A 27,896-nucleotide genomic window follows, 5' to 3' on the forward strand; every position below is an offset into this window, starting at 1 on the left:
AGACTAGAGGGATGTGTTTAGAATAAATACATATATTTTATATATATACCTGGTGTGGTTCTCCTTTCATTTGGTCAATCACAAGGTTATAGACTGGTAAAACAAGCTGCTTTACATTCCTTCAAGACTTAGTCTGAAGGCTGCTCTCCACAGCTACCACTAGGATCGCTTTCTATATAGGCTGTCTTTGAACCTACCATCAATAAGGGTAATTTGGACTGGTGCAAAGTGCCCACTAGAATAGTGGACAGTATATGCCAGGCCAACTTCTCACATGGGATACCCCTAAAAATTCCAGTGTGATGTGTAACGTGCAACAAGGGCTTTTTTCGATCTGGTATAGTTGAGTGGATGGCGCCCTCGATGCATATATTCGAACTCCAAAGGTCCTCTTAGATGAATAATGAATATTACAGATCTTGTTTGCTGGAGAATAGTGACAGCTGATGTAAATCTGAATGGCTATGTATCAAGCATGCTGAGGTCATGTATGTCCTCCCTCATCACATGCATGTTGAAGCAATGAATCTGTTTAATTATATTTTTCTGACTTCACACTTTTTCAAATCATTGTTTTCTATGTGACAAATAGGGCGTCAGTAGTGTCATAATTTTAGATGGTGAATGTTCATTAGCTTTTCGGCAAATATGCTTTACACACTGCCTCTAAGATAAGCCTGACTGTTCGTGCCTGCTACCAAGGGGGTGAGCAAGGGTAATTTTAGGAGTGTAAATCCCTTATCCTGACTAGGAATAAACATAAGCAATAAACATAGAACTAATGTCGTTCCTGGAGTTAAACAATTTGCTAGACACCACACAACATGGTTTCCATTCTAAACATTCAACGGAGACTGCTCTAATCCTGGCAACAGAAGAAATACGTAAGGTAACAGATGAAGAGGGAAGGGCTGTACTGGTCCTGCTTGATTTAACAGCAGCCTTTGATACGGTGAACCACACAGTGCTTAATCAAAGGCTGCAAGATGCTGGTGTCAATGGTGCAGCACTTTATCTCCTATCATCCTTTCTGTCAGACAGGAAACAAATGATCTTCTGGAAAGGCCTCAGATCAGAGGAATTCACCCTTCCGGGTGGAGTCCCGCAGGGATCGGCCCTATCATCAACATTATTTAATATCTATGTAGCCCCCCCTGGCCAGGCTGGTATAAAGAGCCATGGCTTTAAGTTGGTATCTTACGCTGACGATACCCACCTTATATTACCTGTAGCTGAGTCTGCAGATGCTCGGGCCACTGATTTCTGTAATTGCATTTCATCCTTGATGAGTTGGATGAATGTGAATTTTCTAAAGCTAAATGCTGCAAAAACAGAAGTCCTAGAATTTGGCTCAAAAGACCAAATCTGGAACCAGCTATGGTGGCCTAGTACTGCTGGACCACCCCCGGTACCAGTCTCAAAAGCCAGGAATCTGGGAGTAATGGTTGAAAAAAACCTGACTTGGGCTCCGCAGATTAATCAGTCACGTCTGCATGTTTTTTTTTACCTTAAGAGGATTGAGAATGATTCTCCCCTATATTCCCTTTGCCCTGAGGAAAACGGTGGTTGTCTCTACCATCCTGTCTAGAATTGACTATTGCAACGCCCTTTACCTGGGAATGGGATAGCTTCATGCTATTCAAAATGCAGTAGCCAGAGTACTACTTAGGCTGCCCAAACACCACCCAACATCAAAATCTATAAGAAACCTTCAATGGCTCCCGGTACAAAGACGCATAGAATTCAAATCACTCGGTCTAGTGCATAAAGATTTGTTCGGAGAGGGTGCTGAAGATGTGCAAGCTCTCTTTTCACATTATGTCCCTACCCGCACTCTAAGATCTTCTTTCCTTGGTCTTGTACAAATTCCAAAGATAAAAAGAGTACACTGTGGAGGAAAGTGTTTCTCATTCCTAGCGTCCAAACTCTTGAGCACACTTCCATTACATCTTAGAAGCTTAACCAACAGATTCGCATTTAGGAAAGAAATCAAGACCTGGCTCTTTCCCCAACACTAGTCGGATGCGTCCATGTCCGAGTTTATCACTCTAACACAGCATCAAGACGACTCGGCAGTAGTGTGCTTTATAAATACAGTCAGTCAGTAGAAGAAGGGTCCTTACTTGGACAAAGGTTTTTACCTCTGTCAACTAGAGAACCCATTTCTAACAGTGTTCCTTGAGGGTGAGGTTGGTGTTAAGTGTGAATTCAATTCCCTCAGCATTGAGTAAAAGTTGGGGTTTGAAGCTGTCAAGGTTCATATCACAGAGCCAGGTTTGTACTGTTGCTTATTTGTTGTTCTTTGCAATTACCAGGAAATCTGTCTTGTTATAGTTGAGCTTCAGGTGGATGCTGGACAGCCAGGTCTGGAAGTTGAGCAGGTAGTGTTTGAGGCATTGGACGTGTTTGCCTCCTCTGTTTACAATGTTTTTGCTGGTATATGCTTTGGGCACTGTGCCACTGCTGATCAGTGCCACAATGCAAGTGCTCCCTATGTTAAATTGATATTGATTGGATTCCATGTTTGGCTTATTTGGTTTACTGTCAGTCCCTAGTATAGTGCACCGGGAGTGCCAGGGCTTGTAAATATAAATGCTGCTGGTGGGCCTGCAGCGCTGGTTGCGCCACCCACAAGAGCAGCCTGGTAAAATGTGTCTAAGGTCTGCCATTGCTAGACCTGCGTGCAGTCTGGTACTGTCACGCGGGCTGCGCAAGTACACCTACTTGCCAGTCCCCAAACCTTCCCTTAACTTCATGTTAATCACCCCTATGGTAGGCCCAAGGGCAGGGTGCATTGTAAGCATAAGGTAGGACAGGCCCTGATGTGTGTGGCATGTCCTAATAGTGAATTACAGCCATATTCGTTTTTCACTATTGTAAGGCTACCTGCTCTCCATAAGTTAGAATGGGCTGCCAGGGTTATAGAGAGCTATTATCCTAGCGGGCTTGGGGAGCATGGTACAATGTCGAGTTTGGTCTCCCTGAACTCAGAGTTTAATAACACATCCATTTGGGTGGTTGGTTTTTGGACTCTGGGTTTGAAAATTGCACTTTTAGAAAGTGACTATTTTCTTGTCTGACCATTTACCGTTCTCTGCTGGTTGGGTGTGTGTGTGACAGGAGCTGGGTGGCTCCAGAGGTCTGAATGAGTCAGTGTGGGGTGAGTGAGGCATTTGCATTGAGAGTAGGGGAAGAGTAGCTCCTGATAGCCTGCCCTGCCTGACACAATGCTGGCTCCACCTCCTGCCGGGCGACTGATGGGTCTGCTCCTGCCAGTGACAATACTGGCTCCACCTCCTGCTGGGCGTCTGAGGACTCAGCCCTGCTCAGTGAATAGGCCAGGTGCTTCTGCCTGGCTCCACCCACAACAGACCCAGGATGAGGGGAATTCCCCTGCATGGACAAAGGGCTCAAAGCCAAAAAGGGGTATAAGAGAAGGACCCCTGAACCAAGAATTTAGATCACTTCTGACAAGGAAACCTGAACCAAGGACAAGAAGCCTGCTTATCCAAGGACTTGCCTACCCCTTCTGCCAGAGTGCTGTTTGCTGGGGGGAATCCTGCAGTCACTTCTTTATTTTTGCCAAGGAACCAGGAGAGAGGAACTGAGTGCGTACTCTCAAGCTTTGCTAAAGAAAATCTCCAAGGGCTGGAAGAGCGCCAGCCTCCTGTTGAAGTCACAGGGCTAAAGGACTTCATCATTTGCTGAAAGTGCTTGTTGCTGGAACCTGAAAGTCCAGTATCTCTGAACAAATCCAGCAATCCCAACGCCAACGGACGCCGCCGAATCCAGCTCGACATCGTGAGTGCAGCTCCTGTGTCCCACATCTTCTCCGCCGGCTGCCGGGCCCGATCGACGCTAGTAGCGAAGCCGCTACCGATGCCTCGACACCGAGCCCTCTCGACACCGTGAGCGCTGCTCACTCTTGCAACATCGACGATGCCGTATCCTGCTTTGCCTCGTGAGCGCTGCTCCTGCCTGACATCTGTCAACGCCGCTGCAGATCGCCCCGACTCCGAGGCCTGATCGATGCCGAAGACTCGACGCCGGGACACCTCGACACCATAGATCATCTTTTCTTCGTTTTCCAAGGTACTGTGTTGTGGGGGTCTGTTTCTAGTCCAGGCTTGACGTAGCGCTCCTCGCAGTCGACGCTGAACCTTTGGATTAACTTTGCTTCGACATCGTGTGACTCCTGTGGGGGTTACCTTGTTGCCAAGAACTGTGATTTAAAGAAGAAGAGTTGCTTTTGTTATTAAAGACTTTGTGCTAAGAGGAAAATACACTTGAACTATTATTTTTTCCTTCCAAGAGTATTTATTAAGATTGTGGTCACTGTTCCCACTAACGTGCGCGCACGGGCACGCGCGCAGGGTGGTCACCACGAGCCCGCAGTGTCCTGGATATAGCGCGCACACTGTAAGACATCCCTTCAAGACCCTTCGCGCCGCCGCTTTTTAAACGCGAGCAGCGCAAAATCTAGGTGTGAGGCAGAGACACAGTACTTAAAGGTGCGCAAAGCCCATTGTGCTGAATGGGCTTCTGCTTCAGCTTCCCCCCCTCCCCAGGTCGTGTGCGGACTCCAGGGCTGCCACGGCTTCCTGGGAACACAACAGACGCACAGAGTACTTCACGGGTCTTTAAAGGACAATTTGCATGTAAATGAACTTTGCCGTTTTTTCGCACCCGCATCTCCACACCTCCTATTGCCTTCTGGGATTAAGAGGACTTCCTGGGCAGGAGCCGACTACCTTGGCATTTACGCTTCGGCTCTGGAGCATCAGGAGTCCCTACAGGGGGGCTACAACAAAGAGAGGTGGAGGTGGGGGGAGATTGGAAACAGGAGGCGTCAAAACATTCAAAAGGGCAGCTATTAGTCCCACAGTTATCAAAACCTCGCCAGCAAGCTGTTGAGATTTTAACTATACGAAGACTAGAAATACCTTTCGCTAAAGGAATATGGTGCAAATATTTCATCACTGCTTGCAACTTTAATAGGATGTTTCCTGCAATCCGATTCCTAAACAGACACACTGCGTGGCCATCGAGAGCTATTGGCGGGGGCTTTTCACAGCTGCCAAGATCCAAGTGCTGGTAAGTATCAACGGGCTAGAGGAGATCTATGCTAAAGCCAGCCCGAGATGTCGTGTGGCTGCACCATCAAGGCACAGGGACAGGGACAGGCCACTTTGCTCAGATGGAATACGAGGATCCTGATTTAGATTTCGGCAGACTGCCACTTAGAATAACTACAAAGATATTGACTGAGCCAATAATATAATTGCACAACAATCATAAACTAACTAATTGCCCAATGTAGTTTTCTGTTCGGAGGACAGTAATGACCAATCCTCATATGGCCTTCGTGTGACCTTATCTATTAGTTGATTTTATATTACTGCACCTCAACTCTTTCCTTTCTAACCCCCTCAACTACATGCACATTTTACAGACTAACAATTAGCCAACAAGAGGAGTGACAGCGGTCAATGATTTCTTGCTTGTCGTAATTTATATGTACCGGTGTTAATACATTTACTAACGTAAGTGGCTCTCTGGTATCCTGGTGTTGACTTGGTGATATGGATTGGTGCATTTTGTGCTCGACGTTCTGCTCTTGCTATAGTCATACATAGTAATCATAGGCGGTTTCCATAGTTTTCTGCATTTTGCCAGTTTTCTTCTGACAAGTTCTAACAAGTAAAAGAGATGTGTAAAGTGCATCTTGAAACTCACTACCTTGTGCAGACCCTGAAATGCACTACATAATTAATACTTAGACCGCGATGCAGTAGGTATTTACAGCATTTTCTTTAACTAGCTGTAGCAAATAAAGTTCTTGAATCCAGTAAGTATAAATAGGTTTGATTTATTGTAGATTAATCCAAGTTGAGTTAACAATAAAATGATCTTTAGATGTAATAATTAAAAACCCCACCAGGAGCAGTTCTTCTCTCGCTCATCAACTGCCATCAACTGCCTCTACTCAGAGCAGTCAGGTACCAACATTCTACGGTGTCATCAACATTCTACAAGATGCAGTGGCTAAGCAAAGGGGAAATCTATGCAAGGGAAATGCAAGGAATAGGCAAGATGTAACATTAGCTCATCATTTATATCCCTTCGAATTCGAAGACATTGACTGCGATCAATGTTAGTGAAGTAGCAAGAGAGTGAAAAACACACAAGGAGGAAAAGAAGGAGGAAGAGCAAGACCAAAATACGTGACAAAGGAGAAAGCGGGACCCTGGTAAATAAAGGGGCTGGTGGTGGATTGAAGGCATATGGTGAAATCAGAACTACACAGTCTGGGTATTCGGTTCCCCGACTTTCAACTTGGGGCCCTGGCAATTCGTTTTCATTTACATTATTCGCTGATGGTAGTTAAAATCATATTTTACACATACTGCTCGGAATGTGTTCATTTTTTGTTCAAGTTATTCTTAACAAATCTATGTTTTATGAAAATACCTAAAGGTGTCCTGATATTGTCTTTTTTCTATAATTATGTGGTATGCACATCTCAAGCGTATTTCTGTTGCGCACATTGCTAGACTAGTGGCTGCTGTGAAAGCTTTGGGGATCTAGCCAAACCAGGGCGACTGGCTTCTATTTAAGGTAGAGGCGGCGAATAGGTTTGGCTTACGAATTGGGTGAAGTCACAGAGGGGCATGGCAGACTATGCACGCACAAACACAGATCCCCAAGCACAAAGAGATAAAGATGCAAGCAGACAAATGGACATCTAGGCATACCAAGACATATGTGCATCGGAGCAAACAGGCAACACATATGCACCCACAGACAACAGTACAAAGGCACACATACAGTCTCAGACATACAGGAAGAGGAATGCACGACTGTGTGAGTAGATGGATACGTGTGCAACTGTGAATGCACACATGGTTTAATGTATACACATGGGTGCATGAATGGATTAACAAATATACATATGTTGTTATGACTTGTTTTTTGGCTTACAACTGATTGGATTGGTTTTACCATGATGCGATTTTGAAATTGTTTGTATTGTAAGAGCCTACGATATATGCTTAAGAAGCAGGTACTAAACTTCAGTCTCCTTTAAGAGCATTCAGCAGTGATAATATCAAACAAAACATTTGAATAGGACAAGAGAATACATAAGTATTCACTACATGCTTTTACAGAAAGCAAGTCTGAAACACATTCAGGCAATTACAAAATGTGCGCCTCATCCTGGTATCTGTGAAGAAACAACCTCTTTTTCAATCCTTGATCAATGGCATCTAGAGTATGAACATAATGCCTTATTAGCCGAGCACCGACCACAAAATGTATAATAATTATATAGAACAACCCTCAGACACTTATAGTATAGTAGGACGTTATCCAGAGAGTGAAGCAAATGCAGCGGAAAACAATACTCTAAATGCTGAGCTCCACCTCAAACAGCACTCACTATAGCTTATGATGGGCTACAATAGAGGAGTGCAAAACAAATAATTAGAAGGAATAGTCAATAATAAAAATAACAAGCATTCTACTTGAATAAACAGTATAAATAGTTACTCAGGTGTTTTGTTTTAATGGAAAATAACGAAGTTCAATGTGTGGTTATCATAAGATTTTTTTGTCAACATATCTGAAAAAGAAAGTGCAAAGAGAATGTTTTACAGCAATTTAAATCCAATTTAAAAAAACTTGTCAAAAGACCTCTTGTGGGTAATACTGAACAGTGGGCTTTGGGTTAGGAAATGGTTTTATTTGGTTGGCTCTAAAGTGAATCTAGTTAGCTAGTTTCTTATTGGATGGCTTTTGTCGCTCTTCTTGTGTTTTTTCTTCTTCTGGACCATAGTTTCTCTACCACCCTTTTGATTGGATGACTTGTATCCTTCCACTGCTCACATTTAGATAACAAAATTATTATTATTTTTAGCATTACACATGTGTTTTCTTGAGTTCTCTACCTTGCCCTGTGTGTTGACTCTCTGTTCACCCTTCCGCCCCCTTTTTTCTGGTCAAATAATAACTTTGGTGATAAACGTAGCCTTTCATAAAAGCACACACAGTACATCAACAGCACACTAACAGCACACTAAATATTATATAGTCTCTTAAAATCTACAAACTAGTGTTGTCCTGGGCGCTGTCCCAGAGCCCCTTTCCCATCGAACAGGGCTGGTTATTCCCCATTTGACAATTAAGGTGACTTTCAGACATGGTCCATACTAGTCACCATGCAACAAAGTTTAATTCCGGCCTTAAGAATCAATATGAGCAGGCCTGACTGACTAAAGAAATCTTCTCAGATAGGGGCAGCCAGGAAGTTCAGAGAATACAGAGGCATGTCTTCTCAGGCTCCGGTCACACAATGCGGGAGGGTTGTGGCATTCAGCAGACCTCTCTGGATTATGCACCTGGACAAATGATCTCTGACGGGATATCCAGACATTACTCCGTAGCTTGCACGTCTAATTGTAAATATGGTATGTAATTGTGTATAGATGTGAACTTGTATAGGCTCACAACATTCCCCACCCTATGACCAGTCCTTGAGCTGAGGATCTTCAGTAAAATCTTATTTTGATACCACCATTGGAGTCCTGTGCTTTTCTAAACCCAAAGTGTACTTGTCTGTGTAACCAATTCATGTCATTGTGTGTATATCTAAATTTAAAACCTGCCTCAAGACACTTCATGTGGCGCTACATGTGTAGAAATGCACTCTCTTTTCACTTTTTTAAGCAAAGGTTTGGCATGGAATTTGGCGCTGCACCACATACACTGTCTGGTTCCCGGCGCACATAGCCTTAGTTGCAGTGCACAGGGATCTTGTACTGCCGCACACAGAGGAAAAAAATTGGAGGGAACATTGATTGTGGTATATTTTTGTCGTTATTTGGTCTTGTGCTAAGCCTTATATAAACATCCTTATTTTTATAATACTACTGTTTCGTGTCCATTTGTAGTGTATTCACTTTATTACTGTATGTGGTCATAAATGCTTAATGCACTGCCTCTAAGATAAGCCTGTCTGCTTTGCCAAGGTACCAAGGGGGTGAGCAGGGGTTATCTAAGTGTGTGATCCCCTTGCCCTGACTAGAGGAGGTGAGTCCCTATTTGTCAGAAGTGTATACCTCTGCCAACTAGAGACAGCCAATTCTAACATTGGTGGGTCAGCGGTGAGGATTGGAACTTTGCATTTATGACCCATGTGCAGTGATTAGTGTGCGCTACATAGTGAAAGCAGACCATAGCGCAGCCACAATGTATATTTGGTAGGATATTCTATTTTTGTTCTCCGCTTTCCTGAAGCTTGTTTTTGAACACTGCCAGTTTTGACCATGAGTGATGCCGGAGTCACTCCCCTTGTTGTTGTGGAGGGATTTGATAGAGCGAAGATAAAGGACTACAAGTCAAGTGAGCTGAAATCCTGTTGCAAGCAGTTTAAAGTTCCTATCACAGGCCTCTCAAGGAAGGAGGACTTTTGCAAAGCATTGAAGGCCTGGTTAGAGGCCAGAGATCCCTCTGATCCGGTGGTGGTACCGCCAGGGGAAGGGGATGAGGAGGTGCCAGTGAATGGGCCCGAGTCCTCTCCCGATAGCAGTGTTTCCTCTAAAGGTCTTTCTCCTGAAGATAGAGAAGAAAGGGCAAAGGAACGAGCATACAACCTAGAAATGGCAAAACCTAAGATAGAAGGGCAGTTGGAGTTAGAAAATGCAAGAAGCAGGAGAGATGCTGATATGGAGATAAAAAGGTTGGAGTTTGAAAGAGAAAAGTTAGCTTTTGAACGTGAGAAAATGGTGAGGGAGATGGAGCTTAAAACGAAGAGTTTAGAGTTGAATCCCTCTGGTGGCAGCGTCCCATCTATGCCTGCAGAAAGTAGGTTTTATTTTCCCAAAGATGTTATCAAAGATTTTCATAAGAATGAAGATATTGGCCAATGGTTTAAAGCGTATGAGTTAACATTGTTGGCCCACCGGGTCCCTGAGAAGGATTGGGGAGCGGGGTTGTGGGGTCGCTTTGTGAATGAGGGGAGAGATGCCCTGTTGGACATGCCTGTTGAGGGTAGGATGTCTTATACTCATATGAAAGATGCTTTAATGTTAAGGTATGGCCTAACCCCAGAAAAGTACAGACAAGCCTTTAGAGAATGTAAGAAATTTCCTGGTACTATGTGGGTTGAATATGTGTCATTTTTTTGCAGAGCCATGGATGGTTGGGTAAAGGGCAGCAAAGTGGAAAGTTATGAAGCTCTTTATGATTTGTTTCTTTGGGAGCATTTGTCTAATAACTGTTTTCCAGAGCTGCACCAGCACCTTATTGATAGCAAGATATCTAACCCTAGAAAACTTGCTGAGGAGGCGGACCGCTGGGTCAGTAAACGGGGTCCACAAAGGTCCAGTGGTAGACTCAGCCAAAGGCGGGCAGTGTCCCCAGCAGAAGAGTGGGGGGGACAAGGGTAAACAGAGGGAGTTTCAGAAAGGGCCCCAAAGTAATCCCCAAGGGAACCAAGGGAAGGGTTCCCAGCCTCCCCCAGTGAAGAAGCCAGAGGCCCCGACAGGTAAACCTGTTCATAGGGGCCCAATGACCTGCTATGTTTGTAAGCAGGTGGGATATTGTTTTTATGATCCCCAGTGTCCCATGAGGGACTCTAATGCACCACCACGTGCACCCCCCGTCAGTTGGCGAGTGTAGCCCTGGGAGGGGAGGAGATGGTTGCCCCTGGTGGGAGGGGTCCCGCAGAGATGTCCCTGGTCTCTTTAGGAGACATGGAAATGGTCCCTCCACCCCCTCTGCCTAATAACACTAAGAAATATAGGCAGTGGGTGACCATTGATGGCCATAGGGTGGAAGCTCTCAGAGACACCGGAGCAAGTGTGATAGCTGTCAAGTGTCACTTGGTGTCCAGAGAGCAGATGGTCCCTCATGCATTCTACCCTGTTATAGCTGCTGACAACTCCCAGAGAGAGTGTGAAGTAGCTCAAGTTTCCTTTGAATGGGGGGAGTTTCGGGTTCTCTTCAAGTTGATGTACGGCCCGCAATGCCTGTTGATTGTCTGCGTGGCAATGATCTGGAGGACTCCCCTTGGGCTCAGGTGGAGCGAGAGGCGCATTTGAAAATGTTGGGTGTGCCAAAGTGGTTGTGTGCAACCACTCGATCAATGACAGCAAGTAAGGGTGTTGATGGGGTCCCGGAGCCTGAAGGTATGGCCCAGGACCCAGCCGTAAAGAGAAGAGGCAGGGGGTGCGGGAAACGGTCCCTCATAGTTCCCACGGTCCAGGAGGAGGCAGACCTTGAGGGGGATGCCCTGGAACCTACAGTGGAGTTCTGGACTTAATTAAGGTCCAGAGGTGTCAGGGACAACACCCGAAGACCCCTGAGTTCTACCTGTCTCGGTACACAAATAAACAGAAACACGGGCTTCTCGATGGTGGCGTCAAAGACCAAAGGTTTATTACTGCAGGGATACAGAAGTCACAGAAACTACACACGGGCAGATTCTAGGAGCCTGTTTGATTTGCACTAAGTGAGTTGCTCCTTAAATACAAGTTTTTTAGCTGTATGCGACATTCTTCACATGCTAGTACATTTCTTAAACTTTGTATCCTAAACAATAAATATTTGGCGTCAAACAGGAATCGTCAACAAATTTCTGATGTTAAACTTTACGAATGAGGGGTTCCCACTGTTCGATCATAATCCCATGTCATCTTCTCATTCAGGAGCCGGACCGCCTCATCGTAAATTTCGTTACCTCCCCCTAATAAAGGCCATGAAGGAAAGGAGCAGAGCCAGGTGTAGAAGATAGAAAAACAGGATAAGAGATGTTTGTGGGTCGTAAATGGGCAAGGCTACCGACTTCGGCCGCCTAATCATGATCAGGCCAACGAACACAAGAACCAGTATAGCAGGACTGGCCTCAGGCAGCGGAGGCAGCTTCTGCCGAGTCATGCGGCCACAGCGTTGTGACTTAAGGTGTACGTGTCATCAACAAGGTGAATCGCCGGCTAAAGCCTACGTGTCCTTTGAGTTAAATGAATTGATCAGAGGTCACTGTTTGTTCATTGACTATGTGAGGGCAAGAAAACAAGATGGATGCCATAATCTAAAATGGATGCCATTGGTGTACCGGAAATGTGCTCATAACAGGAGTGCTCTTGCTCGTAGCATAGCGAAAACACTAGGATATACTATATGGATCATTTACGGTTCACTGGTACCGAAATTATAGGTTTACGACGATGTCGAAAACACGGGTTCGAATCGTCACGGAACCTCAGACCCTCCTTTTGCCCTAACATAGGCAATTACTCACTCTATGTCAGAGTCTATCTCGATGTTCATCAGGTCAGTGATATGTTGTTGTGGCATTATTCTTTCTCGCACCTTGTCTCCCAACACAGGCGGTTTCCGTAAACAAGTTGCAGCACAGAGGCTACACAAGGCAGGGCCACACTGGATAACAAGACAGCACGAGAATAGGAACACTAAGACAATACCAACGACCATCAGAACCTTCCATCCCCACGCTGATAATAGAGTCCCGAGCCATTCCATTAACGACCAATTTCCCTTGTCTACATGGATAGAGTCGGAAATCTTGTGTAGCTTAGAGATCGCTTCGTATACTGTCGGAGCATTATTGGGGATATAAACACAGCAACTCGGTTGGATCATTCTGCATACCCCACCTCGATCTGCAAGTATTACATCAAGAACCATACGGTTCTGTAATGTCATGAGACGATTCGCCTGGAGCTCAGCTGTTAAGTTACTAAGGGCACCAGCAGTTTCTGTAATAGTAGATTCAACTACCCGTGTTAGCTGACGTAGATTTCTACTATTGGCCATAGGCCCCCAGAACGGAAGGAAACCTTTGAAGAAGTCTCCGGCTTCTTCACCAGCAGTGTCTTCCTTGCTGAAAACACCTCTTACTACTCTGGTTTTGTGATAATTTGAGGCAGCTGTGTATGTCGGAGGCAACAGTCGAGCAATATACCATGAACCTGAAAAGTCAGCAGGCAACCATGTATATGCCCTGTCTCGACAGATGAAGTAGGTACCCTTAGCAGTTAGGAAGGCAGGAGAAGAGTTCGATGGATACACGTAAGTTTCAACACAGTCACTCTTCCCTAGCCGAGCTCTTGGATTTCTCCCATTACCTTGCAAGCAGAATTGACCTCGTTGAGGTACGACCCAAACTGGAGTGGAGCTTTTACGCTTGTTTTCACCCAAACTAATGCTATACTCCATTGCATTCCAACTCAAATAAACTCGTAGCTCATCTTTAGGGATAAATGGGGTGTTATTGACGTCTTTAATCATGTCAGTTCTCCCCTTTAGCAAGGCTTTGTTAGCGGAGTTATACTTGGTGGAACGTGGAGGACGCGGGGGATAGGTCTCGAGGGCATAGACAAATACAGTCTGGAAGGCCCGACATGATCCATTATAGCTAAAAGGAAAGACCAGGTAGGGAATGCCTTTATCCATAGTGTGTGGTATCAAACCGCACACCCAGCAGTCCGTAGTGTTAACTACCAGTTGATGTTGGTGCAATATCTGTACAAAAGTGTTATTTATGAATTCTGAGCGTCGAGCTTGCTCATGTTCAGGAAACGGATGAAAGGAATGAAAAGAAGCAACAGTAGGAGAAACAAGAACATGTGGAGGTACTGTAGTCATGATCGGTGCAAAGATTAAATGAATAGCAAAGGCAATTCCACCCACCAACGATATTAAAATATTCAAAAACGTAATTGCACATTGCATCAGAAAACATTTGTTATGTAGGATTTTGTATAATCTATTTCTGCGAACATAAATTACATTCTCTCGATGCAGCCCAGGAAGTTCCATCTTCTACAACCGCTCGCGACCACTGATGATATGTACGTAGTTGAAAATGCCTCTATCAGCCCTGGGAGTTCCCAGAACTAACAGAAAGACCGACCTTGTGTCTGGCCCCCGCAGATTCAACTAGGCACAAAGCCACGACCCTACGGCGACCCAGACGGCAAGGTAATAGAAATAACAGAAATACACAGGGAAATACAAAATAATCAGCAAACTTCCTGGCTGGAGGCAATGTAATGTATCAAATATGAAAAATATGCAGTCTCCTGCTTTATTTGTCCTTAGAATGAGAACGCAGGTTGTATCTCAGTTTTCCTGGCGTTGTTTGATCCGAGAATAGTCTGTTTCCAGCAGGGGCAACAATGTTCGAATTCGCAGATGACAAATGTTCATTCGATGCAGTGTTCTGGTCAGTGAACAAAGAAGCAGCTTCAGAGGGGGAACCAGAGTTCGGTGAATCAGTAGTCAGTTCTGCATCACTGAAAGGAACATATCTAGGAACAGGTTCTGTATCAGAGGCACCAATTCCTTGTCTAACCAGTTGTCATAAGGGAGTGGAAGGGGTACCCGCTTAGTATGAGTAGCGTGAACCAATTTTTCCGGCCAGCCACACGTACAGCAGTCCTCGTCGCCAGGAGCACTTGGAAGGGGCCCACAAACTTCGGTTGGAGATTCCTGGTCCGTCTGAAGTTTCTGATGACGATGTAGCCGCGTTTCAGCTGGTGACCTGGACTTTCCGGAGGCTTTGGCAATGCATCCAAAACCTGTTGGTGAATGAGACTCAATTTAGCAGTCAAGTCAAAAAGGTAATCAATTAACATTGGGTACTCTAGCTACTTAAATTCTCGAGGTCTCGGTACCCCCAGACATTTGCAGGGCGACCGAACACAATCTCATATGGGCTAAGCCCTACTCGAGAGTGCACAGTCGCTCTAGTAGATAACAAGGCCAGCGGTAGTGCATCTGGCCAGGACAAACCCGTGGAGGCTTGGATCTTAGCGAGTTTCAGTTTAAGGGTACCATTGTATCCTTCAACTAAACCTGCTGACTGAGGGTGGTTCGCACTGTGAAATTTTTGCTTGATCCCCAAGCCTGCACACACACTCTGCATAACTTTCCCTACGAACTCACTTCTGTTATCTGACCATACAATCCGAGGCATACCATATCTGGGAAAGTATTCCTTTAGGAGGATTTTAGCAGTGGACAAGGCAGTGTTATCTTTTAGCGGATATGCTTCAATCCATCTCGAAAAAGCACAGACTACCACTAGGACATATTTAAGGTTATTACATCAGTCCATGTGGATGAAATCCAACTGAATCACTTCAAAGGGTCAAGAAGGAGGAGCGAAGTGTCCAGCGGGTGTGGGGGTTCCCTTACCAGGATTATACATCAGGCATATCATACAGTTTCTCACCACTCTTTCTGCACACTTACTGATTCCATCATTCTTCCAGACTGGGGCCAACATCTTACAAATCCCTTTAGAACTGATGTGTGCTGCTCAGTGCGCCATCGTTACCACCGCAAGCACATACGCATCAGGCAACATCCAACGCTGATGCTCCGACAAGTCAATCCAACATCCACTCGAGTCCAATTTACCCGTCTTCTCTTTCCATGCAATCTTTTCATCTTCAGCCGCTTCTTCCTGAATTGCTTTCACACTTTCCACTGTGTCCTCACACATTCCCGATTCAGCAACCCATCTCGCAGACGTTGCAACATACATCCCACTCATCATATTCCTAGCTGTCTGTTTAGCTATCTCATCAGCAAAAGCATTTCCACGACCAACATCATCCGTAACCGCTCGATGAGCACTGCACTTCACAATCGCAACTTCAGTCGGTAAGGTTAGAGATTCCAACAAGTCATTGACTAGCTGACCATGCTGGATCTTAGTCCCATGGGACGTAATAAAACCTCTTTCCTTCCACAGTCGACCAAAACTATGCGCTACACCGAACGCATACTGACTATCTGTGAACACATTCACTCTCTTTCCCTTTGCTAAGACACACGCTCTAGTCAATGCAATTAATTCTGCAGCTTGGGCAGAATTCTGACTCACTCTTGCAGTCTCCACAATCGTACTCAAAGTTGTTACTGCGTAGGCAGCTGTCACATCACCATTCTCCAATTTAAAACAAGACCCGTCAACATATAACGTGCCATCTGGATCTGGTAAAGGAGTGTCCTTAAGATCAATCCGTCCTTTTGTCTCCTCCTCGGTTCTAAAACAACAGTCATGAGGTTCAGAATCACTCGACTCCTGGCTAGTCGGCAACAGTGTTGCTGGATTCAATACATTGCACCTTTTAATCTGAATATGACTCGCTAGCAGTGTCAGCTCATAGCCTGATAATCTAGCACTGGTGAGGTGGTGAGTTTTCATTCGGTTCATGAGTGTATCCACAGCATGTGGAACCATGACCACCAGCATGTTGTTCATGACCAAACCAGCAGATTGTCGAATGGACACTGCAGCTGCTGCTGTAGCTCTTAAGCAACTTGGCAACGCTCTGGCTACCGGGTCTAATGTTGATGAAAAATACGCACAAGGACGTTGTTTATCACCAAATCGTTGCGTCAAGACACTCAATGCACAACCTTCTCTCTCGTGAACATAGAGTGTAAATGGCTTACTGTAGTCAGGTGTACCCAACACCGGAGCTGAACACAGAGCATTTCGTAATTCAGAGAAACTCTGCTGACATTCGGCAGACCATGGCACCGGACTCGGAACACCTTTTCCAGTCAGGGCCACCAATGGTTTTGCTAAGAGAGAAAAATTTGGGATCCATTGCCTGCAGTATGAAGTAATTCCTAAAAACGCGCGCACTTCTCTCTGTGTGCTAGGAACATTCATCTGCGTAATTGCTTTTATTCTCTCCGGGGTCAACCTTCTTCCCTCCTTTGACAAGAGATGACCTAAGTAGGTCACTTCTTGGCAACAATATTGCAGTTTGGAAGGTGACACCATGTGATGTAAATCAGACAAATGATGCAGTAGGGAAATTGTAGCTGTTTTGCAATTTTCCTTGTCATCAGCAGCCACTAGAAGGTCATCCACATATTGCACCAAAGCAGAACCAGGAGGAAGTACAAAAGAATCTAACTGACTTTTTAATGTCTGACTGTAAATGGATGGGCTTTCACAATAGCCTTGTGGAGCACGTTTAAACCTGAAACTTCGACCTCCTAGAGAGAAGCCGAAAATATCTCTGCTTTCCTCGGCTATCGGAATGCTGAAAAAGGCATTTTTCAAGTCGATCACTGAAAACCATGTGGCTGTAGCAGGAATCAGCGTCAACAATGCAGTAATGTCTGGAACCACAGGAAACTGCGGAATCACAATTTTGTTAACCTCTCTAAGGTCTATTACAAATCTGTAGACTGGAGGTTTTGAAGGATCAGTGCTTTTTAGAATCGGCAAGACAGGACTGTTACAGACATTTCCTCTAGTTTCTTCTATTACGTCTTTCTGGATCAAATCTTGCACTATCAATAAAAGTGCACGTTCGCCTTCACTAGAGATCCTATATTGTGGGAATCGTGGGAATTTGACATTTGATTTCAAACTTACTACATAAGGAGGAATTTCCAAAAGACCTACATCGTTAGGACCAGTCGCCCAAAGAGTATCAGGGAGAGAACGCAGCTCCAGTGGGAGCGCATCCATTGACAAGTACATCGGGGAGATGACTCTCCTACCCAACGTAAGCTGTACTCCTGACGGAGAACAGTACAGTGTCGCATACAGGCGTTTTAACAGGTCTAAACCAAGCAGATTTTCATTGCAACCGGTCGTCAAAATAAGGGGTGCTTTTAATTGATGAGGCCCAACAGAAATAGACAAAGGACCAGAAACAGGGTTGTGAACAGCGACGCCTGAAAAACCTACTGAAACGTTTGTTAAGCCGGACAAAGGTGCGCCAGGGAGTTTCGCATGCATGATAGAACTTTTTGCTGCACCAGTATCCAACAGAAACGGTTCGACCACACCTGATGCAGCTACTGCGACATAGGGCCCACTCTGATCTACTGGAACTGATACTACTCCCTCTTTTTGTCCATGGCTGTCCTAGTATTCATTTTGTTGAATTTCCTCGCTAACCTCACAGTAGTCTTCAACATAGTACTGTTGAGATCTACCAGGCTGTACAGATTGTCCGTTTTGCTGATCGAAGTAATTAGAAGGACGATCATTAGTCTGTGGAGGCATAGTACCTCGTCCTCGGCCTCTAGAAGTTTGCGTAAAACCACCATGACCTCTCTGAGCTGGAACACCATTATTTTGTGCATTTTGTGCTAGGACTGGACACTCATTCTTATAATGACCTTCCTTTTTGCAGTAAGCACACTGATTCCATTGGTACTGCGGTCTTTGGGAACCGTAATCGGCCCTCTGATATGGCCCTTGCTGTGAGTTTGTCTGATTCGTGCGAGGTGGATATGCTTGTTGCAAAAGGACTTTAGTTTTTAAATCTTTAGTTTTCTTTTCTGATTTTTCTTTCTCTTCTTTATCCCTATTTTCATAGTACTGAGCAGTTGCAAGTATTTGCGCAGTCGTAGAGACAGCCCACGCACTTTCAGAATCTTTTAATTTATTACTAAGCTCTGGTAATAAATTGTGCACAAATTTATCAACAAATAATCTCTGGCCTCCCTCTGTGCTCATATCCTGACCACTATGATCTACAAAAGTTTCTTCAAATCTAGTGAAGAAGTCGGATACGCTTTCGTCTTTCTTCTGCTTGCATGCGGACAATTTGTCCCAATTTACGCGCAAAGCTGGCATCAAAGTTTTCATTAAATCAATTATCCTACCAGGTAAATTAGCAATTAGAGGTTCGGGTTTAGAACCACCAATCTGTTGGCCATCTGCCGCTATGATAGCTGGCCAATCACCACCAAGGGCAACTGGATGATTTTCATTACGAATTTTAGCCCAAATAGGTTGCGGCACTACATTGTCAAATAGCATGTCGATGTCTGCTAAATTCATTACGCAAGCTTAAACCGTCTGAGTCAGCTCTTTATAATACCCGGCTGGATTCTTACGCGGGTCTGGCAAAGCTTGTTTTACTGCTAGCACTTCAGCTCGTTTCCACGAAATGTGTATCCACACTCTCTGGAACTGTGCTGGAGCGGCTGCAATACCCCTGGCCACATCAGCTTGAATGGCTTTGCGCCATATTGGCGGAACCTCCCTCATCGGATATTGACGACCTTGTTTTGCGCTACGTTTCTCTAGGTCCCTTGGTGAGCGGAGAGAAGGATCAAACCTATAGCTTAAGATCAGTTCCATCGCTTCTTTTACATCCTGACCTACTATCATACCTGCAGCAAATTTTTGTTGAACATGAATTAATTCATCCGGAACTGATTCAGAGTCGTCCCCCTCCCAATCCTCACGCAAAGGGGGAACACATTACATCGAACACATAGCGCTGTGTTGGTTCATTCCATTGCATAAATGTTTCCAATACATCTCATTCAGTATACCTTCCAACTTTCGAAATCCATCTAAGGGCTGTGGAATCAAATATTCCTCGTTCTTCAGTACTAGGAAGCTGACTACGTCTCTAAGTAGATTCAGAGGCAGGAGTATTAATTAGAGTTTTGTAAAAAGGAGATAGAATATTAGTGACAGATTCAGTGATTCTCCGACGAACAGAAAGCGGAGTCATATAGCTTGCAGAAGTTTTGAGTAGAGTAGTAGTTGGAAAAGATGAAACAGCAAGAGTAGGGGTAGCAGGCAAAGTGACTTGCGAAACAACAGGTATAAGCGGAGCAGGCATAGGCAGAGGAGCGGGCAACCCTGAAAGAGGGGGTGCCGGAGGAATATTGTTAACCACAGGGAGTGCAGGAGCTAGATTCAAGGGAACAGGAGCAGGTATCCCAGGCTGGACAGCAGCCGGCAACAAAACATTTGGCAAAGGTGGAGCCGTAGCACCCTGTGCATACGGTGGAGGTGACCTCAACAAGTAAGACAACAGGGGATCCTTTTCAGGGTCCTCTACTGGCTTAACAGTACTCGATGGCAAGGCAGGGTAGCACTTGTCAATCGCCAAATTATGTTCTCTATCAGCTATCTCTATCGCTTTCTCAGTTTCATTGAGTTGCAGCTGCTTAGCAGACTGTATTAAGGTCAACTCTCGCTCTTTTTGCTCTTTCTTCAATTTTTTAATCTCTCTTTGTTTAGATTCTTTTCGCCAAAAACGGAAAGAATCAAACATTGCCGGCCGGACTTTCTTCTTAAACAGTTTTATTTCTAAATTATCAAGGATTTCGGGTTCAAAACTACCATGTAGTGGCCAACTAAGGACACCATCCTTTTTCGTGTAACGAACCCACACCTCATTATAAGATATAGGACCCACACCATGCTTGCAGTATAGTTCATAAATAGGAGTTCCAATCGGAGGAACCGGACATGAGTCCTCCAACCGGGAATCCCTGTTGCAACCAAAACATGAAAACATACAGTTTTTCCGGCTTACCATTTTACAAACCGGAACACAGAACAAACACAAACAAAGATGCGCAATCGAACTTAGAACTTAGGCCTACCAAATGAACAAATGTATCGATACCCAAACCAAACCAAAGATTATCGTAACGAGAACAACCAGTGATAATCTACAAAACCAAATCAAATCAGAGAACTGAAAGGATTATCCGAACAGGAGCAACCAATTGATAAATCCTTATGAAATAACCAAAAACAACTAGCAACAACTTAATACTTAACTGAGGCACTGAAGACGTCACCAAGGAGAAACCCGTCAACGTCTCGCCGTACTAAGGTCTGCACCTCGGGTCCAAGACAGGGCGACAGTCAAGGCAGCGGACCTCTGCAGCCGTCTGAACGGGAACCCTCGTGGAAGAGAAAGTCGGGCCACTTTTGCGATATACCGGGATCGATCAAGTGGGGCGCCTCCTTCTGGAATCTTCACACGAAGCTTCTCGAAATCTTCAGGCTTTTGGACCGGTACCGAATGACGTCGCCCCACGTTGGGCGCCAATTGGAGTTCTGGACTTAATTAAGGTCCAGAGGTGTCAGGGACAACACCCGAAGACCCCTGAGTTCTACCTGTCTCGGTGCACAAATAAACAGAAACACGGGCTTCTCGATGGTGGCGTCAAAGACCAAAGGTTTATTACTGTAGGGATACAGAAGTCACAGAAACTACACACGGGCAGATTCTAGGAGCCTGTTCGATTTGCACTAAGTGAGTTGCTCCTTAAATACAAGTTTTTTAGCTGTAGGCGACATTCTTCACATGCTAGTACATTTCTTAAACTTTGTATCCTAAACAATAAATATTTGGCGTCAAACAGGAATCGTCAACAAATTTCTGATGTTAAACATTACGAATGAGGGGTTCCCACTATTCGATCATAATCCCATGTCATCTTCTCATTCAGGAGCCGGACCGCCTCATCGTAAATTTCGTTACCTCCCCCTAATAAAGGCCCAGAAGGAAAGGAGCAGAGCCAGGTGTAGAAGATAAAAAAACAGGATAAGAAATGTTTGTGGGTCGTAAATGGGCAAGGCTACCGACTTCGGCCGCCTAATCATGATCAGGCCAACGAACACAAGAACCAGTATAGCAGGACTGGCCTCAGGCAGAGGAGGCAGCTTCTGCCGAGTCATGCGGCCACAGCGTTCTGACTTAAGGTGTACGTGTCATCAACAAGGTGAATCGCCGGCTAAAGCTTACGTGTCCTTTGAGTGAAATGAATTGATCAGAGGTCACTGTTTGTTCATTGACTATGTGAGGGCAAGAAAACAAGATGGATGCCATAATCTAAAATGGATGCCATCGGTGTACCGGAAATGTGCTCATAACAGGAGTGCTCTTGCTCGTAGCATAGCAAAAACACTAGGATATACTATATGGATCATTTACGGTTCACTGGTACCGAAATTATAGGTTTACGACGATGTCGAAAACACGGGTTCGAAACGTCACGGAACCTCAACAGGGGAACAAGTTGCTGAACTGGGAGACCTGCCCGAGCTGCCCCACTGGCAGCAGGATGGTGGTCCCTCCAGGGAAGAATTTTGTGCAGAACAGAAAGTGTTCCCTTCTCTTGTGGGTATGAGGCAGCTGGCCTCTTCCCAAACAACAGGTGATCAGTCAGGATCACATTTGGTCTACTGGGAGAACGACCTCCTGTATAGCGAGCCTAAGGCTGCTGAACCTGGGTCAGCCCGTGTGCTGGTGGTACCCCAGCGCTTCAGAGCCTTCCTACTGGGTTTGGCTCATGACGTTCCGTTAGCTGGACATCTGGGGCAAAACAAGACCTATGACAGGCTTGTCACCCATTTTTATTGGCCTCAGATGAGAAGGGATACAGATATCCATTGCAAAACCTGTCAAACTTGCCAGGCAAGTGGGAAAAGTGGGAGGAAGCAGAAGGCTTCCCTCCAACCTTTTGCCGTCGTCAGTACCCCCTTTGACCGGGTGGGGATTGACATTGTTGGGCCCCTGGACCTCAAGACAGCCCTGGGCAACAGGTTCATCCTGGGCTTGGTGGAGCATGCCACAGGGTACCCGGAAGCCATCCCTCTCAGAACAGTGACGGCCCCCGTGGTGAGACGGGCACTGATGGGTGTTTTTTCCCACATGGGGTTCCCCAGAGAGGTGGTGTCAGACCGGGGCACCAACTTCATTTTCAATTATGTGAAGTCTCTGTGGAAGGAGTGTGGGCTAATCTACAATTTCACCACGCCTTACCACCCTCAAGGTAATGGGCTGGTTGAAAGATTCAACCGGACCCTCAAAGGCATGATCATGGGTCTTGAAGAACCAATGATGCGTAAATGGGACGTCCTCTTGCCATGCCTGCTGTTTCCTTACCGTGAGGTGACACAGAAGTCTCTAGGGTTCAGCCCCTTTGAGCTTTTGTATGAACACCCGGTAAGAGGACCTTTGAGTCTGGTCAAAGAAGGCTGGGAGCAATCTCCCAGGAAACCTCCACAGGATGTATACAGTTACATGCTGGCCTTTAGGAACCAGATTAGGCACTTCAGAGATCTTGCTTAGGCACATCTGGAGGCCAGCCAGGAAGAAATGAAGCGGTGGTACGACCGGAATGCCACTCTGGTTGAGCTTCAAACTGGTCAGAAAGTTTGGGTCATGTCCCCTGTGGAACCTTGTGCGCTCAAGGACCGGTGGTCTGGACCATTTGAGGTTGTGGAGAAAAAGAGCGATGTCACCTACATGGTGGACTTGAAGTCTCTCAGGAACCCCTTGCGGGTCCTGCATGTCAACCGTTTAAAGCCCCACTTAGAAATGTCCGAAGTGGGCATGCTCCTAGCTACAGATGCTGGACTGGAGGAGGAGAGTGAGCCTCTTCCTGACCTCCTGTATGCAAAAGAGCAAGATGGGTCAGTGGATGGTGTTGTCCTCTCTGACACACTGACCCTTGAGCAGCAGCAAGATTGTTGCCAACTGTAGGGACAATTCCCTGATCTGTTCTCCTTGATTTCTGGTGTCACTCAGTGGTGTGTCCATGATGTAGACACCGGGGACAGCACTCCTGTGAAGCACAAGGCCTACAGAGTGACTGACAAGGTCAGAGCATACATCAAGGAGGAGGTCTCCAAAATGTTTGCCTTAGGGGTGGTTGAGTCCTCAAGCAGTCCTTGGGCCAGCCCAGTGGTCTTGGTCCCGAAGGCTGAGGCGCCTGGTGCTTCAACAGAACTTCGGTTCTGTGTGGATTACCGAGGACTCAATTCAGTCACCAAGACTGAGGCGCACCCCATCCCCAGAGCTGATGAGCTCATAGATCAGTTGGGGGCTGCCCGGTACCTTAGTACGTTTGATCTAACGTCTGGGTAGTGGCAGATCGCCTTTACTGATGGGGCAAAAGAGAGGTCAGCATTCTCCACACCGGATGGGCACTACCAGTTCCGGGTTATGCCCTTTGGGATGATGAATGCCCCTGCCACCTTCCAGAGGTTGGTCAACCAGGTATTGGCTGGACTGGAGGATTTCAGCGCCGCCTACCTGGACGACATCGCAGTGTTCAGCGCCAGCTGGGAGGAACACTTGCGCCACCTCCAGGAAGTGTTGTTGGCCCTGCGCAGAGCAGGCCTCACAATCAAAGCCAGTAAGTGCCAGATTGGGCAGGGTTCAGTGGTGTACTTGGGGCACCAAGTAGGGAGTGGCAAGGTGGCCCCCCTGCAACCCAAGATCGATACTATCCTGGCTTGGGCTACGCCCAAAACCCAAACTCAGGTGAGAGCCTTCTTAGGACTCACGGGTTATTACAGGAGGTTTGTCAAGGATTATGGCAACACTGTGCACCCATTGACTTCGCTGACTTCCAGGAAGCAGCCTCGACTTGTGATCTGGACTGACGCCTGTCAGACGGCCCTTGACACCCTGAAAACTGCAATGTGCACAGAACCCATACTCCAGGCACCCGACTTTTCTAAAGAATTTGTTGTCCAGATGGACGCTTCAGAGCATGGCGTGGGAGCTGTTCTAGCTCACGTGATTGAAGAGGGTTGAGACTTACCTGTAGCCTTCATCAGTAGGAGGTTACTTCCCAGGGAACAGAGGTGGAGTGCGATAGAGCGAGAAGCGTTTGCTGTGGTCTGGGCGCTGAAGAAGCTAAGACCCTACCTGTTTGGGACTCACTTCCGGGTTCAGACAGACCACAGGCCCCTCAGATGGTTGATGCAGATGAGGGGTGAGAATCCAAAGCTGTTGAGGTGGTCCATTTCCCTACAGGGGATGGACTTCACGGTGGAACACCGCCCTGGTACAGATCATGCCAATGCTGATGGTCTGTCCAGATTTTTCCGCCTTAGTGATGAGGACTCCCTAGGTCAAGGGTAGTTCTCCCCACATTTCAGCTGGAGGGGACACGTGTTAGACCTGACATCATTGACCTGAGTCTCTCCTCCATTTTTTCTGTTTGCCTCCTCTGTTTATGATGTTTTTGTGGAATAATGCTTTGGGCACTGTGCCACTGCTGATCAGTGCCACAATGCAAGTGCTCCCTATGTTAAATTGATATTGATTGGATTCCATGTTTGGCTTATTTGGTTTACTGCCAGTCCCTAGTATAGTGCACCAGGAGTGCCAGGGCTTGTAAATGCCAATGCTGCTAGTGGGCTTGCAGCACGTATTGTGCCACCCACAAGAGCGGCCTGGTAAAATGTGTCTAAGGTCTGCCATTGCTAGACCTATGTGCAGTCTGGTACTGTCACATGGGCTGCGCAAGTACCCCTACTTGCCAGTCCCCAAACCTTCCCTTAACTTCATGTTAGTCACCCCTATGGTAGGCCCAAGGGCAGGGTGCATTGTAAGCATAAGGTAGGACATGCCCTGATGTGTGTGGCATGTCCTAATAGTGAATTACAGCCATATTCGTTTTTCACTTTTGTAAGGCTACCTGCTCTCCATAAGTTAGCATGGGCTGCCAGGGTTATTAAGAGCTATAATCCTAGCGGGCTCGGGGAGCATGGTACAATGTCGAATTTGGTATCCCTGAACTCAGAGTTTAATAACGCATCAGTTTGGTTGGATGGTTTTTGGACTCTGGGTTTGAAAATAGCTCTTTTAGAAAGTGACTATTTTCTTGTCTGACCATTTACCAGTCTCTGATGGTTTGGTGTGTGTGTGACAGGAGCTGGGTGGCTCCAGAGGTCTGAATGAGTCAGTGTGGGGTGAGTGAGGCATTTGCATTGAGAGTAGGGGAAGAGTAGCTCCTGATAGCCTTCCCTGCCTGACACAATTCTGGCTCCACCTCCTGCCGGGTGACTGATGGCTCTGCTCCTGCCAGTGACAATACTGGCTCCACCTCCTGCTGGGCGTCTGAGGACCCTGCCCTGCACAGTGAATAGGCCAGGTGCCTCTGTCTGGCTACACCCACAACAAACCCAGGATGAGGGGAATTCCCCTGCATCGACAAAGGGATCAAAGCAGAAAAGGGGTATAAGAGAAGGACCCCTGAACCAAAGAATTGAGATCAATTCTGACAAGGAAACCTGAACCAAGGACAAGAAGCCTGCTGATCCAAGGACTTGCCTACCCCTTCTGCCAGAGTGCTGTTTGCTGGGAGGAATCCTGCAGTCACTTCTTTATTTTTGCCAAGGAACCAGGAGAGAGGAACTGAGTGTGTACTCTCAAGCTTTGCCAAGGAAATATCCAAGGGCTGGAAAAGTGCCAGCCTCCTGTTGAAGTCACAGGGCTAAAGAACGTCATCATTTGCTGAAAGTGCTTGTTGCTGGAACCTGAAAGTCCAGTACCTCTGAACAAATCCAGCAATCCTGACGCCGACGGATGCCGCTGAATCCAGCTCGACATCGTGAGTGCAGCTCCTGTGTCCCACATCTTCTCCACCGGCTGCCGGGCCTGAACGACGCTAGTAGCGAAGCCGCTACCGACGCCTCGACACCGAGCCCTCTTGACGCCGTGAGCGCTGCTCACTCTTGCAACATCGACGACAACGTATCCTGCTTTGCCTCGTGAGCGCTGCTCCTGCCTGACATCTGTCAACGCCGCTGCAGATCGCCCCGACTCCGAGGCCCGATCGACGCCGAAGACTCAACGCCGGGACACCTCGACGCCGTAGATCATGTTTTCTTCGTTTTCCAAGGTACTGTGTTGTGGGGGTCTGTTTCGACTCCGGGCTCGACATAGTGCTCCTCGCGGTTGACGCTGAACCTTTGGATTAACTTTGCTTCGACATCGTGTGACTCCTGTGGGGGTTACCTTGTTGCCAAGAACTGTGATTTAAATAAGAGTTGCTTTTGTTACTAAAGACTTTGTGCTAAGAAGAAACTACACTTGAACTATTATTTTTTCCTTCCAATAGTATTTATTAAGATTGTGGTATATTTTTGTCGTTATTTGGTCTTGTGCTAAGCCTTATATAAACATCCTTATTTTTATAATACTACTGTTTCGTGTCCATTTGTAGTGTATTCACTTTATTACTGTATGTGGTCATAAATGCTTAATGCACTGCCTCTAAGATAAGCCTGTCTGCTTTGTCAAGCTACCAAGGGGGTGAGCAGGGGTTATCTAAGTGTGTCATCCCCTTGCCCTGACTAGAGGAGGTGAGTCCCTATTTGTCAGAAGTGTATACCTCTGCCAACTAGAGACAGCCAAGTCTAACAGGATGTCTGATGCAGAGACGACTTTCAAGTACAAGTAGGTCGAGTACAATCTGCAGTGAGTGTAAACCTCCATCTGAGTGTGTTTCTCAGGCTCCAACCATTATAGTCCATCAATCTGTCTTCAAGTGACCCCCACCCATCTTCAAACATTCTCATTTACCAACTTGGAGCAAAGCACATGACGTCCATAAGAATAAAGTAAAATATGAAATACAAATAAAGAGCATCCTTTTGTATCACAGTAAGGGAAGCGCCATAGTTCCAGTAATCTGAACTGTTCCGAGTATGTGCACTGGCGACCCTCTCTATCCGGTAATAACAAACGATGAGGTAATACCAGGGGGACACAACAGGAGTTTAAGGAGACTGACAGATTCTGTTTCTTCACAGATTCCTATCTGATGATATTTCATATATTCCACAAACACAAGGATTTAAGGAAATTAACAATCAAACTTCTCATTCCATTTCCCTGGGTTATTCCTCCCCCAATAATGATTGGTCTCATGTGGAACATATAAGAAGCCACTGTGAGTTCAAAACATACCCAGCTGAGTAGAACCTGCGTCATCAGGGTTGCAGTGGCGTACATGGATATAAACTTAACCACCGCAAAGGAGGTCACAAGAGCACAGCGCCCCTCCCTGGTGAGAAAACACAAAAAACACTTGTTAATTAGGCAATCAAACAGTACTTCAAAGCGTCTGTCCTCACAACCAGTTGCAAAAGCAACAACAACATATGAACAGCAAGCACAGTCCACAGCTTATTCATTTTGTGGCTATAAGTGACACCTACAGGACCTAAGGGTGTGAATGCTCTATAAATGTGGAAAAACCACTACTAACCACTCATGATCTGTTGTCTGCATGAATGAAAACTTCCATAAATGATCTGTCTT

The 27,896-nt window shown here is 46.0% G+C and overlaps 1 protein-coding gene across 1 annotated transcript in view; it reads right to left on the reverse strand.

Annotated features, from left to right (window-relative positions):
- The window catches only part of LOC147700479 (putative cation-transporting ATPase 13A4), a 941,662-nt gene that overhangs the window by 51,518 nt on the left and 862,248 nt on the right, over positions 1-27,896 (reverse strand). Inside the window, exon 24 of the mRNA XM_086929645.1 lies at positions 27,543-27,639. Coding sequence (XP_086785771.1) covers positions 27,543-27,639 — 97 coding nt within the window. The remainder of the gene's footprint in view (positions 1-27,542; positions 27,640-27,896) is intronic.

The sequence above is a fragment of the Lissotriton vulgaris genome, chromosome 7 (assembly GCF_964263255.1).
Source record: "Lissotriton vulgaris chromosome 7, aLisVul1.2, whole genome shotgun sequence".
NCBI classification, from domain to species: Eukaryota; Metazoa; Chordata; class Amphibia; order Caudata; family Salamandridae; genus Lissotriton; species Lissotriton vulgaris.